Here is a 15,057-nt window from a genome sequence, read left to right on the forward strand (position 1 = left end):
TTAATAGCAGTGTTAGCTTCAGGCATCGCTCCGGACGGAATAGAAACAAATATATAATTTATGCTGAAAATATTATATAGGCCTAGCCTTACTTGAATTATAAAACAGTGTCCGCCCATTCCTCTTCTCTCTCTCCCCCCCCCCCCCCCATTCGTTTATCCGGAGAAAAAAGCTTTATAAATGGGAAATAATTGTGAATGGAAGTTTTGTCGTAGTCTACATAATAATATAGGCATAGTCTCCCATAACGAATAAAACCCGCGGAGTTTCCGATTGAATGGGGAAATGCTGCGCACAGATCAAGTTTACTTCGGTTCATAAAATAGTCCTTTGTTCCTTTGATTAATTAAATATATTTCATGAAAGAGTTATGCAATGTTATGTACATTTTAAAATAGTAAGACGTATGCTGCGTCGTTTGATTTGTTTTATTATATTTTAACATACATATTTTAAAATGTTTAGGTCTAACAGTAGCATTAAACCAGTGATAGAAATCGCTACGCCGTTGCTAAAACATGGCGGGAGATTGCAAAGTAATTTGGGCTATACAAATGTGAAATGTGATGATTTTGCTAAGAAATGTTTTCAAAATCATGAAAAAGAAAAATTTTAGTTAAAAAAAATTGTATAATGCTATTCGCTCTTTTGCGTATGGGTAATTAGATCTAAAATATGCTTGAGATTTCACTAAAACTGCGGCAACTTGTTGCATCTTAGATTTCTAGTCTACACACACATGGACGTGAATCACTGAGTAGTCTAGTGTTAGGCTCACTGTGATGTTTGCTTGCAGCTTGTGTTTTTTAATGCGAAGACCCTGTTTTCTAGATTCTACTTCTCAGTTGTTGCTTAATTTACATATTGCACTTTTTGCAAAACACTAGACTAGATCTAGTGGGTCTTAAGTAGTCGTATCCCATTAATATTTATTAATAATCAAAATGACATTAATTAAATTTTAATTAAATTAATGAATGGACCTGTTGAACATGAATACGTAAAAAAAGTAAAAAGTTATCTAGATCTCTAGATAGTATTTACAGATATAGATCTAGATCCATAGTGTCTAGTCACTATTCTAGATATTAAATTTAGACCTAGATTCTAGGCCTAATAAGAATTAAACTTTATAGGCCTATCTAGATTTCTAGGCTAGATCTAGGTGCTAATTTTAAGGGCAAACTGAAATGTTGGACTACCTTCTTTTTAAAAATCCACACTGATGTCATTGCATTTCAAACTTTTTGTTCACAGTTGGCCACACCTAGGCACAGTGCTTAAATCTTGGACACACATCATCTTCAGTTTTAAAGGATTGCTAAAAAAAACTTTAGCATAATTTCAAAAAGTGGAATGTTAACTATTATCACCACATATTAAAAAATTCATTAAAGACTTTTTTAATGTTACTAATTCACTGAAAATGAAGCCAAGAAAGTCAGATGGTCAAAAGTTCAAGTCTATGCCATTGAAACTCAGCTTGAAAAGCAAAGAAAAAGACAAAGTATTAGCTCGTTGGACAGATGGATTATTTTATTTAGTCAGAGTTACCAAGGTATACTGTTAAGACTGTGTCTGTATTGTTATTATAAATATATACAGTATTTATCAGTAGTGACAGTAGCAGTTGCCTATATTATTATCACATAACTCGTTTATTTCCACACAAAAGTGATTATTAAAAAATTAAGCCAGGTAAAAAGACTTTTCTTTTTTAATAAGCTGTTCCCTATCTTCATTCAAAAAGTTTATTTTAAATTAATAGGTCAATATTAAAAAATGGATTTAGTAACTTGTTGTAGGCAATACAAGAACATGCTGTGGTTAATGCAATCTTTCTCTGCTGACAGGTCTCTAGTTCACACAAAACTTGTATGGTGGAGTTTGAAGACAAGTCCACAGCTACAGTGCACTTTAAAGATCTGTTAGAAGGTTTGTTTTTACATGAGAGGCTACTCTTGGGGTAAAAGTTTGCTGGGTTGGCTGATTAGAATAATCACTTCAATTAGCAGAATACTCAGTTGGTTCAAGTTAAGGAATTTATTGTTTTATTGGAATCGTCCTGTTTAAAAAAATAGAAATCTAGATTTTTAAAAATGTATTCTGCACAGAAAAAGAGGAAGGCAGTACCCAGTGTCATTGTTGTGGTAAAGAAGAAGCAACCTCAACCAACCTTTTGGTCAAGTGCAGCAATTGTGACAGAGGTAATTTCTCTTGTTTAGCACCCACTTTAATTATAATTTTCATTTACATATTAACCAGGCTAATTGTTAGTTTACACAGGCATATATCATTTGATTACCACCAGAATATATCATTTGATTACCATCAGATTACCACCAGAATATATCATTTGATTACCATCAGATTACCACCAGAATATATCATTTGATTACCATCAGATTACCACCAGAATATATCATTTGATTACCATCAGATTACCACCAGAATATATCATTTGATTACCATCAGATTACCACCAAAATATATCATTTGATTACCATCAGATTACCACCAGATGTGTCATGTGCCACCTGTAGATGATGTGGATGAAAAGTTTGTCTGCAGAATTTGTGTCTTTGCTGCTTGTGCTCAGGTAACCAACACTGCTTTGGTTATTGATGTAGGTTTTTTTTTATGCCACAAGTAGGTTATATTATGCCACAAGTAGGTTATATTATGACACAAGTAGGTTATATTATGACACAAGTAGGTCTGCTTAATTATGACACAAGTAGGTTTAATTAAGACACAAGTAGGTTTACCTAATTATGACACAAGTAGGTTTACCTAATTATGACACAAGCAGGTTTAATTATGACACAAGTAGGTTTGCTTAATTATGACACAAGTAGGTTTGCTTAATTATGTTACAAATAACTGGGTTTTAAATATTTTTAATTTTAAAATTTACAGCACTTAAGTATTGAATTATCAACTTTTCTGAGTTAAAATTGTGGTCAATCGTAATTTTAAAATTTAATTTATTGAATGCATTCACTACTAAAATGTAACTTGTATCTTTAGTATGATAGCATCAGAATAAATATATGCCTGTCTTAAAAGCAATGTTACATTGATGTGTGTATTTGTTTATATATTTTTAATGCAGGCTGGCGGTGCCAAGAGTACTGGCCCTTTAGGTATGTCCAAGTTAGATGTCTTGTTGATTTTAACCTCTCTAATAATAGAATTGTGACTTTTAAAATGTTTGTTGTCATTTTATTGATTTGAAATTTGTATCTTTGAAGCTGACAAGTTTTCCTACATGAGCCAGTTTTTCCCATACCAGGTGAGGACTCTTCTTATTGTTGGTTTACTCTAACACTTGTGCACTGTAGGATATTATTTCTCACGAGCCGACCCGCGGCATATCATACGCCGCTATTTAGTTGTTGTTTTTTTTTTTCTACTTTTCAGTAATTCATAATTTGTGAATTCGACAGTACTAATGCTGCCACTGAAAATATATTTGCTTTAAAACATTAAAATCCTCCTTTCTCTCTCTCCTTCCCTCCCCCCCCCCCCCCCCCCCTGTGAAAACAGCCTCCTCTTAGTTACCTCCCCTAAGTTTAATATAGTTTCAAACTAAATTATCTGCCCCTAATAGCCGTCACTAAACCCGTCTCTACGCTTGTAAACATATAGCGTGAACAACAGCTCACCAGACCATGGGGGGAGTAATGGAGATATGCCTACAGAGGAAGGGAGGGGACTGCTAGGCGCACTTACAGCTTGTTTTCTAGCGTCTCCCAGAAGAGAATTATATATATATATAGATTGTTGGTTTACTCTAACACTTGTGCACTGTAGGACATTATATGCCAATGTCTTTTTCATCAGATCAAGTATCTAACATGGAATGCTTGTCACACTTCAAATGTGGAACAGTGTTTCTGTTACTGTGGCGGGCCAGGCATGTAAGTCTTGTTATCATTTTTAGGTGTGTTGTTGTCATTTAAAGCAGGCATGTGACTGTTCAGATTTTTAGAACAAATCCATTTTTTTCCCGTTTCGGCTGAAATATTCCTTTGCAAATTTCATTTTTTCCGCTGATTTTTCTATTTTTTCTGAGTTTTTTACTAAGTTTTAAAAACTAGAAAAAATGGAAATCACTTCTAAAGAAACAACCCACGTGCGCATTCCACATAACTATCTAATAGAGTATTAATTCTGATTTTAAAGCTACCCAAGTCAACAGTTTCTCTATGTTTCAATTTTATTTCGAAAACTAAAATTAATGTTGCAAAGGGTAAATGAGGACAAGACTAACTAGCAACTGTGGCTCTTGTAACCTCACCATGACCCCAAGTCTGTGTTTGGGGTTTTATTTGTGAAAGAAAAAATATGATACCCACTACTTTTAATAACAATCTACAGCTATTCCAAAAGCATAAATAATGATGTTGCTTGGCTATCAAAGTGGTTAATTTTGGTTCACTTGTTTTTACAAGTATTAATTCCAAAAGACTTTTTAATATAAATATAAGACCCTTTCTAATTGCAGCTAATCTGGTCTTCATTCTCCAGCACATGAACTGATACTTTTAAATTACAATAATCTGAATCTAGGTTCTTTAGAAGACTTACATTTTTATCATGGTTGTCTTTAAAAGAAAATAACTTATATTATAGGGAAGAAAATTGAAAACCAGTACAACTAGATCATTACAATTTAAATTAGCTTAATGTTAAAATAAAACTTTATTTACTTTTTTGTTATATAATAAATTTAATTTTTTTTAAAAGTTGTATATATATTAAAGTAAACATTACATTGCATTTAGACAGGTCTTTATTGTTTTTTTAGAGTAACATAAACTTTAATTTATTTCAAATATTAGCTATAATAAACAATAATTAACTAACGGCTGCGATAAAACATATTGAGTTCTTGTCCGAAAGAAATTTCCTATTTTTTTTCATGGTCTGGTCACATCCCTGTGTGTTGTCTTGTCTTCATTTAAAGGTGTGTTGTTTTACCCTTATTTAAAGGTGTGTTGTTTTACCCTTATTTAAAGGTGTGTTGTTTTACCCTTATTTAAAGGTGTGTTGTTTTACCCTTATTTAAAGGTGTGTTGTTTTACCCTTATTTAAAGGTGTGTTGTTTTACCCTTATTTAAAGGTGTGTTGTTTTACCCTTATTTAAAGGTGTTTTGTCTGGTTGTCATTTAAGTGTGTGTCAGACATGCATAACATCCCACCAAAAACAGATTTGTTCGGCTGTTTTAAAAATAAATTGTCTTGTTGCGTCATTCAGCTTTCGTCAGTTTGTTCCGTTTTATCAAATTTGAAAAAAAAGTGAAAATGTATAAGTAATTGAAAAAACAACTTATCAATCAAATGAAAAAAAAAGAACATGGAAGAGCGATTGTTTGCCCTTTGTTACATTGTCCCATTTCCTAGTTGACTTGCAATAGGTAGAATAATGTGGAAAAGTTAGCTGTTGGGCTCCTAGTTTCCTAGTTGACTTGCAATAGGTAGAATAGATAATGCGGAAAAGTTAGCTGTTGGGCTCCTAGTTTCCTAGTTGACTTGCAATAGGTAGAATAGATAATGCGGAAAAGTTAGCTGTTGGGCTCCTAGTTTCCTAGTTGACTTGCAATAGGTAGAATAGATAATGCGGAAAAGTTAGCTGTTGGGCTCCTAGTTTCCTAGTTCTCATTTTACTGGTTAGCCTATGTTTTAAGAAAAAATGTAAGCAGTATATAAACCTAACAAACATTAAACCTCTGCTTGTATCTATTCTCCCGTGTATAATGTCACTGGAATTATTTTACTTTTTTTTTGGCATGGCAAAAATGTATCTGCACGTATGTTTCTCTTTTTCGCTTCAAATTCCTCTTTTTAGGTATGACTGTTCCTACTTTTTGTCGTCAGGGTAGACATGTCTGTGTTGTGTTGTTCAAATTAAAATGTGTGTTGTCCTGTTCAAATTAAAAGGTGTGTTGTCCTCTTTGTTATTCAGAGGTGTTGTGCTTAGTTCACATCTAAAAACGTTGAATCTTTTTTTTTTCCAGCTGGTATAATAAGATGCTTCAATGTTGTCGATGTAGACAATGGTTTCATGAAGGTAAATATTATTTCATGTCAGACTCCCTTTTGTTATGATGTCATAAGACTTGAAATACCACGTACACAAACGTTTCAATTTAAAATATCACAGGACGACATTGTTCAATTTCATCTTTTGATTACATATAAAAGACATGGCTACATCGACGACAACATGACTTCCACACCCTCACGCTACAAGACTAAACTGCAACTGCTTCCCTTAACAACCAAATCCTATCCTGGCATGTCACATCCTTACTTGCCTCATCACATTCAACATCTTTTATTAACACACATTCCACTGCGCACATACTCTCAAACCCTTTCAATACACCAAGGTCCATTCACAACACCTACAGAGATAAGCACCTGAATCGATTTAGTCAACAATTATAGTAGCCTATTGTATCCTTCTGATAGTGTATTGCACTTATAAGAAAGGGTAGGTGTCTCTGTGATCATAAGAAAGCCTGTGACACCAGCCTAATTTAAATTATTTTTGATACAGAAAACTCCCCATAAGTATTTCCAGCAACTTCCCAGTTCCATAGAGATCAGATGGAGTGCAGTAATGCATAAAGGTCACCATTACTGAGGGTGATTACACTCAAGGCTTTCCTAAAGCACGCTGTATGGCATCTGACCTTTAGTCTGAACAAACAGGCACCACAAAAACAATGATCCAAGAAATTTAGTGCTTGCTTTGTTTATATTTAAATAACTATTTTGGAAAACAAGGTCACGCATCAAAAAATACAAATACACAATATTGCTAACGCATTGATGAAATTCTCTTAAAATATGGGGTCAGCCTTTCTTCTTAGACCACAGCAATGCACTGGATGGGTTCACGAGAAAGGGAAAAAACTTGTCTTTAAAATTTCTAAAAATTTACATTCCTGTTCACCAATTCTAAAAATATGTATGCTTATAAATAGAAGCTGAATATAGCCAAATATAATCACAGAATGTGAGAGGGTATAAACAGTGTGTATTTCCTCAATCATTGGAAGAAATAAGCACTTACCGGTCAAACGAATTTCTGTTTATAAAATTTTTTTAAGATATGAACATCCTTTTGAAACTTTTAAAAAACAATATATATATGGAAGCTTAATGTAGAAAACCTTGACCGGGTGTGAAAGGATATAAGCAGTTGCAGATATATCTATAAGTAGATACGCAGAAGCTACAATGATAAAAACACCAGCTCTGCCCAAATTAGTACATCTACATGGATTGATTTGTCCACAACTAGACGTGGACACCATTTTTGCCAGTAACTACCACTATGTGATGGCTGATAGGCCTATCTATAACTAGGGATTATTTCAGTAACACCGGAATTTTTCACCAAATTTTCCCAAGAGAAAGATTGGAAATGATAAGTAATAATTCTCTTAAACCAACAAACACACACATGCACCCCCCTTTAAAAATATATTATTACTTACTTTAAATTTCTACTTGTAGCTCATGCAGTTCCCTACAACATGAAATGTTTCAATGGATATCTAGGAAGTATCATAGTAGAAGTTGGGTGATCAATAATAATTCTGCTAGAATTATAGTATGGTCTCTGAGTTAAAGCCAGTGAAAAAATAATGGATTTGTGCATGTTTATAGAAAATAGCTTAACTTACATAATGATTTGGAAATCCACTTTTGTGGCTGAAAACTAGCTTCCACAGTCTACAAAATATTCCCTTATTTATCTTCAGCTTGCATCCCCAGTATACAAGAGGAGTTGCTTATTGGCGACCGCTTTTTTATCTTTGCTTGTGCTCATTGTAACCATGGGCAGGAGTTTTTACAGCGCATGGAGCTAGACTGGTAAACTTTTTACATATTTTCCCTTTTGATTTAATCTAGATGGATACACTTTACATATTTTCCCTTTTAATTTATGCTATTTGTTATTACTTTATTTGCAAGTAGCCAAATATTAAAATTGAGATTTCATTTCTACTTAATTTTTTTTAATGCTTTTAGCTGTCTGTGTTGTTTGTTAAGATATTTAGTTATTTGTCAGCTATATGACCATATTTAATTTTTGACTAGGCTGTCTATCACTCACATAACCATGTTTCATCTGATCATGACAATGGGAACAAGATATGTTGACTTGGATTCTGATATTCTACCATTTATTTTGGGTCGCTCCCAAAGTTTTGGTTTGAAAAAATTGCTAAATGTAGGTGTAAATATAATTTTTGGTTGTGTATAACTAGATGGTTGTGAGTTCAATATACAGATAGTTGGTTAGCTGTAAAAAAAAAATCTGAACCCATTTTTGATATTCCAATGAAGGGTCACCATGGCAGTAAAGATGCAATCCGTGGCCACCTGATGAATATATTTAAAAGAAATAGTTCCATGTGAGTTGCTCACTTTTTCTATTCAACACTTAGATTTATTTGGTCTTGGATTTCATTCCAATGAAATATTTCTCTAAATTTTAGCTTTTGCTGTGGGTCAGAGGTTAAGAAGAGATGCACTTATTTTGGCATCAGGGAACGCATTCCACCAGGACCAGCATCTATAGCCATCCCAACAGCGGATAAAATCATCACAGCAGAGTCATTGGCTGATGCTGCATTAAAAAAATATATTTTTAGTCCCAGTAAATAGTAAGTGAACTCTGGACCTTCACTTTCATGTAAGACACAGACTAGACTTATCACTTTCATGTAGGACACAGACTAGACTCTACACTTTCATGTAGGACACAGACTAGACTGTATCACTTTCATGTAGGACATAGACTAGACTCTACACTTTCATGTAGGACACAGACTAGACTGTATCACTTTCATGTAGGACATAGACTGTATCACTTTCATGTAGGACACAGACTGTACACTTTCATGTAGGACACAGACTATACACTTTCATGTAGGACACAGACTGTATCACTTTCATGTAGGACACAGACTCGCTTACTGATGGGAAAAGTGATATTTGTCTTCTTGGATATTTGTCTTCTTTATAGTTAATTCAAGTTTTCCTTTTTTTTTTTTCCGTCATTTTTAAGTGACACTTAATATTTCCAGTTTTCAATATGTAAATGATGCTCTGTATTTTCTGATGTGTAAACGATGCTCTGTATTTTCTGATGTGTAAACGATGCTCTGTATTTTCTGATCTGTAAATGATGCTCTGTATTTTCTGATCTGTAAATGATGCTCTGTATTTTCTGATGTGTAAATGATGCTCTGTATTTTCTGATCTGTACAGTAGTTTGTCCGTGCCGTATGTTCTGAGAGGAGCAAAGAAGGTTGTGCCACCAACACTAAGTGCTAGACTTAAAGAATCCAAATTAGCTAAAATAGCTAGAGTGGTGAGTTTGTATTTTCCTTCTTACATTGAGATATGACTAGTTACACATTTTCAGAAATCTCTATTTTTGCTTCATTTAAAATGTCAGTCAGATATGTTCTGTTTCTTAGGATTTCCATTACCTTTTTCATTTCTATATTTAAATTGGGCTGTTGTGTTAAATATTTTGATCATGCATCTAAAGATTTAGATTATAAGTGTTGTTGTAACAATTATGTCAATTTTTGTCTGTGTTAAAAAATTAAATGCGCCCAGCTACTTCTGGGATCTGCTATTGATCTAAACTTAGAAATAATTGAATTGGAAATTTCTCTTCCTTTTTTTGTGACTGATTTTCTTTCATTGTTTGGGAACTTTCTCCATTCAACTTTTATCTCCTTGGTCGTTTTGCTTTTCTCACTTGCCCTAGTCAGGAAAGGGGCAGTACTCTTTAAAATAAAATTTAAAAATAGGGTGGGTCTTTTAAAAAAATCCACAATTTAAAAACATTTCATCAACAACAAACAATCTTTGTTTTACTTTCTCGTATTCAAAGTTTAGAGGAAGTATTATAATCTTGCAAAAAAAAAAAACTGAAATTGAGATTTTCACAACCACCACCCCCACCCCCGAGTCGGAAAAATAGAGTTTTGCAAATTTTTTCTGGATGTCTGTGTATGTGTGAACATGATAACTCGAGTACCATTACAGCTAGGTTGATGAAATTTCATATATAAGTATTATATCAAATTTGTAGTTCTGTATCAACTTTTCAGTAATTTCCTGAAACCGAAAGTGGAACTTATTCTACTTTTTGTGTTTCAAAAGCCTATAACTTGAGTATTGTTTGTTTCAGATAGATAAATGCAATTTAAAGTATAAGTAAAATATCTAATTCTCTGCCTGCTTTCAAATTTTGAGTAATTGCAAAATGTACAAAATCAAACTGTATTATTAACAGATAGTAGATACAATCGTTACTATTAACGTCTGCAGTGATTAAAGCCATGTACACAAATGTTGCATATATTTAAATTTAGGCCGACACTATATATATATATATATATATATATATATATATATATATATATATATATATATATATATATATATATACTTTCTTGGGGAGGGGGTGAAACCAAGAAGTGCTATAAAAAGTGTAACCAGTGGTGCAATGACACAATTTAAAAAGTTTTTGTGACATCAAGAGTTATATGGTTAAGTCAAAGTTTTTGTGACATCAAGAGTTATATGGTTAAGTCAAAGTTTTTGTGACATCAAGAGTTAAATGGTTAAGTCAAAGTTTTTGTGACATCAAGAGTTATATGGTTAAGTCAAAGTTTTTGTGACATCAAGAGTTAAATGGTTAAGTCAAAGTTTTTGTGACATCAAGAGTTAAATGGTTAAGTCAAAGTTTTTGTGACATCAAGAGTTAAATGGTTAAGTCAAAGTTTTTGTGACATCAAGAGTTATATGGTTAAGTCAAAGTTTTTGTGACATCAAGAGTTAAATGGTTAAGTCAAAGTTTTTGTGACATCAAGAGTTAAATGGTTAAGTCAAAGTTTTTGTGACATCAAGAGTTATATGGTTAAGTCAAAGTTTTTGTGACATCAAGAGTTATATGGTTAAGTCAAAGTTTTTGTGACATCAAGAGTTAAATGGTTAAGTAAAAAAAAAGTATTAAATTTTAAATACAGTATTTAAATTTTTTAGTATCTTAGAATTATTGAAGTCAAAATGGAGATGAGTATGAGCAGTCGATACAGTAAACCAGCCTTTATTGTGTTTTTGTTATGTGAATACATTTGGAAAATGTGTGGATTTCTCTCCTTACTTACTTCTCAAAAGTTTTGCTAGATATTTATAAAACTAAGTTTTTTTGTATTGCTTTTGTATAATTTTTTTATTAAATTTCTTTCTTTCCCCATTCATTTTGCCAATGAATAACAACTTCAAATCTTTTGTCAAAAATAACAGAACTAGGTGTTTAATAGGTCATGATATCAGGCAAGTTATTGAGTTGAATGAAAATGGCATTGGTTCTAGAAAGTCATTTTTCAGATTTGAAGTTTTTTTATTAAAAAAATTTAGAAGTGAGTATTGAGCTTGTAAGGTCACATCTCTATCAGGTTTCTATAACCCCAGATTCTCTTCTACTTAATAATAAGTTAACACCAATTATTTCAAGATATTTTTGTTCCAGAAATCTGAACACAATTACTGCACGCCAGTCAAATGTCTTGATGATTCCCCTGGGAGGCGCACTAGAAAATCTCCGTTGCCTGAAGACTCCCCAGGGAGGCGCACTAGAAAATCTCCATTGCCTGAAGACTCCCCAGGGAGGCGCACTAGAAAATCTCCGTTGCCTGAAGACTCCCCAGGGAGGCGCACTAGAAAATCTCCATTGCCTGAAGACTCCCCAGGGAGGCGCACTAGAAAATCTCCGTTGCCTGAAGACTCCCCAGGGAGGCGCACTAGAAAATCTCCGTTGCCTGAAGACTCCCCAGGGAGGCGCACTAGAAAATGTTTGTATAGCAGCTTTGATATATTTGATGCCAACAATAACTCGCCTGCCAAAGTAGAAGAGGAGGTCCATGTTGAGGTGGACACCAGGCCAGCCTTCTGGTCACTGGACACGGCGTTCCCAGAGCCAGACAGTTTCTCTGGTCTCAATCATCCATTTCTCACCCAGACAGAACAGGACAGCATACGACAGCAGAGACAACATTTTGAGCAGCAGCTGTCCCGTCTGGCGCATGTGCTGTTCCCAGATGATGAGATGAAATCTTGTATTCCATTAGCCCCTGTACCATCTTCAACAGCCAACACCATCAAAGGCTTCAAAGGGGAGTTGGCTCTCCTGCTAGACACAACTCAGTCTGTAGCTACACCAAGGAAACTAAAGGGTTCCTGTAGTGATACTGGTTCTCAGGGCATATCTCCATCTCAGGGCATATCTCCATCTCAGGGCATATCTCCCAGACTACGTCATGCCTCAGCCCGAGGCTCTAGTCTCAGCTCCCACTGTGTAAACACAAGCTCAGCACCAAAGCAAGCCAAAAATGGATATTCACTCAAAAAGCCAGTTGAGGACATTGAAGCAGAAAAGCGGATGAAGGCTTTAAACAGGTGCCTTAAAAATTTGACTCCTACCTGTGGGTTTCGTTTTCCTGTTCTTGAAGAGGCCAGAGCCGCCGTTTCTCCTCTTCCTGACCTACAGCTGCCTGCTCAACCTTCACCTTGCTCACAGACTGTCAAATCCAAAAGACAGCCCAAGAAAGGTTTCAAGCGCAAGCATGATGTGATGAATGAATGTAGTGAGGACAGTGATCTGTCTAGCCAAGACCTTGTACGGCGAAGCCACAGAAGTCGTCATTCAGTGAAAAGATTTGAGGCTTCACTTGATAATAAAAGTTATGAATATTTTGAAGGTGCCACTGGTCCCACATCTGTGGCTGTTGGTGCAGACAGACAATACCAAGTGATTTCACTGCGCGTACGGCCTGATGATACAACTGTAGAGTACTTGGTCAACTGGTCTTAGTCTCCCATCTCTGGCTGACATTCATCCCATCATCTAGTAGACATAGATGGGCCACAGGAGGAAACCATCTGGAGTCCTACTAGTTGTGTTGTTGGTAGAGTGGGTCTCCTATGTTGGTCCCTATTTTCTAGTCCACACAAATGTACACTGGCATTCCAGGATCCCAGTTAATTCAACATCAGTCCAGGTATTTAAGTGATGGTTGCCACTGGCATGTGTGATGTATTTGATGGTTGCCACTGGCATGTGTGATGTATTTGATGGTTGCCACTGGCATGTGTGATGTATTTGATGGTTGCCACTGGCATGTGTGATGTATTTGATGGTTGCCACTGGCATGTGTGATGTATTTGATGGTTGCCACTGGCATGTGTGATGTATTTGATGGTTGCCACTGGCATGTGTGATGTATTTGATGGTTGCCACTGGCATGTGTGATGTATTTGATGGTTGCCACTGGCATGTGTGATGTATTTGATGGTTGCCACTGGCATGTGTGATGTATTTGATGGTTGCCACTGGCATGTGTGATGAAACTCAGACCTGTCTGACATAGAAAACTAAATCGAGGCTCCGGCAGAAAACTAAATCGAGGCTCCGGCCACTGAACCATTCCACTCCCAGCACAAGGATGGATTTGTTGTGGCCTACTAGAGTGTTGGTTGGTGGTCAACACATTTTAATCTAATTTTAATCTATGGCTTGCTTGTCTTTGGACAGCTCTTTGTTTATTTTAGCCTTATTTATTTGACCTGTATTTCAGTTATGTGAAGTTTTAAATCATCTGTATAAACACAATTTTTAACAAATGATACTAATCTTATAAGTGATTTGTAGATACAGTGTTTGTTAATTCTGTGTGTGATTTTTTTACTGTGCCATCATATCAAATATTTATGTCAATCTGTTCCTAATCTTTGAAATAATGCAAATCAATGTTTGAATCACCGGTAGAGGGATGTAATCTTGATGGATGGGCTGTGTTGTGGCTGTTTGATGGATGGGCTGTGTTGTATGCTGTGATGTATGCTGTTTGATGGGTGTCTTTCAATGCTGACCTGTCCTAAGTCCATCTGGACAGTTGACTCAATCATTGCTGTACAAGAATTTGTAACGATTGGAATAAAATGTGCTATGTAGATTGACCAGTTCTGTTGAGTGGTTGAATGTACTGGCTACTGGCTTTTTTCTTTTCCATTCCAATAACCCCCAGCATTTGTTGAACTGTGTAGTTAGGCTGTAAATGGCAGAGTTTTTATTCAGTATTAATTTGAGCCTGCCCTGTGTAGTGACTGGGTCGGTAGTCCCTCTATGGATGGGTGCATTTTTCTTGTGATTAAACCTTAAAAACCAACCTCTTTCTGTGTTTATTTGTTCTCAAACTACTCTTTGCTGCATAGCGGCATGTTGTAGTAACGCGGTGTAAGACTGCTTTTTATCTGCAGAAAATACAATTCCAAGAGTGTCTTGGTCTTAACAGAAAAACGGCGTCAAATCGCATTCTGCTTGGGCACGCGCCTGATTCAATTTAGTGAACGACTTTAATACTACATCTTATTTATATTCTATCGCACTATTTAAAACGAACGTATGCGCCATAGCATACGCTGGGAAGTCAAATAGTACCCTACAGGGCGCCGGAGGACGTGTAAAAAAATTTAAACGACCGTACGCGCAATGCTCACACTGGAGCCCGTGGTGCTTTATGTCACGCAATCGCCGGCGGCTGCGTCAGCTACAGTTTAACCGCTGAATACATTAGTAAATATTGTTTTTGCAACTACCTGTAAAAAGGTGTCTTAGCAATACAGTGATCTAACCCATACCTTATCATTATGTTAAAAAAATGATCTTAAAGGAACACAAAAAAAACAGTAGCTAATTTAAAATAATTATCATTAAAAAAGTTTTTAAAAACCCACGTTTTCTGATTGAACTAAAAAGTAGAAAATAAATGCTATACATCACAATAATGCAAGCGATCGCAAACTGCGTGCGCATTATGACAAAAAACTGAAAAACGTGGGGCGCCGAAGTAAAAGTTTTTTTATCGGTCATTGTTAATATAAGATGTAAAAGTTATATTACTATTGATTAGATAATACTATTGAGTTTTATTAGGGAGCTTGTAGAGA

The 15,057-nt window shown here is 35.2% G+C and overlaps 1 protein-coding gene across 4 annotated transcripts; it reads left to right on the plus strand.

Moving 5' to 3' along the window:
• The first annotated feature begins 503 nt into the window (after positions 1 to 503).
• LOC131937856 (metal-response element-binding transcription factor 2) lies at positions 504 to 14,267 on the plus strand. 4 transcript variants are annotated; one of them, XM_059295548.1, is made up of 15 exons: positions 504 to 536; positions 1,258 to 1,558; positions 1,854 to 1,935; positions 2,115 to 2,207; positions 2,511 to 2,599; positions 3,116 to 3,146; positions 3,255 to 3,295; positions 3,847 to 3,923; positions 6,024 to 6,076; positions 7,782 to 7,893; positions 8,122 to 8,254; positions 8,371 to 8,438; positions 8,523 to 8,690; positions 9,298 to 9,400; positions 11,582 to 14,267. In XM_059295548.1, the coding sequence occupies exons 2-15, from the start codon at positions 1,427 to 1,429 to the stop codon at positions 12,920 to 12,922; spliced, it is 2,523 nt and encodes an 840-aa protein (XP_059151531.1). In that variant the 5' UTR covers positions 504 to 536; positions 1,258 to 1,426; the 3' UTR covers positions 12,923 to 14,267. The 4 variants fall into 4 exon arrangements, with proteins under 4 accessions (XP_059151531.1, XP_059151529.1, XP_059151530.1 ...); XM_059295546.1 differs by having other exon boundaries at positions 519 to 658; XM_059295547.1 differs by having other exon boundaries at positions 519 to 628.
• The last annotated feature ends 790 nt before the right edge of the window (positions 14,268 to 15,057 follow it).

The sequence above is a fragment of the Physella acuta genome, unplaced genomic scaffold (assembly GCF_028476545.2).
Source record: "Physella acuta isolate Inbredline_101_S28 unplaced genomic scaffold, ASM2847654v3 ptg000223l, whole genome shotgun sequence".
NCBI classification, from domain to species: Eukaryota; Metazoa; Mollusca; class Gastropoda; family Physidae; genus Physella; species Physella acuta.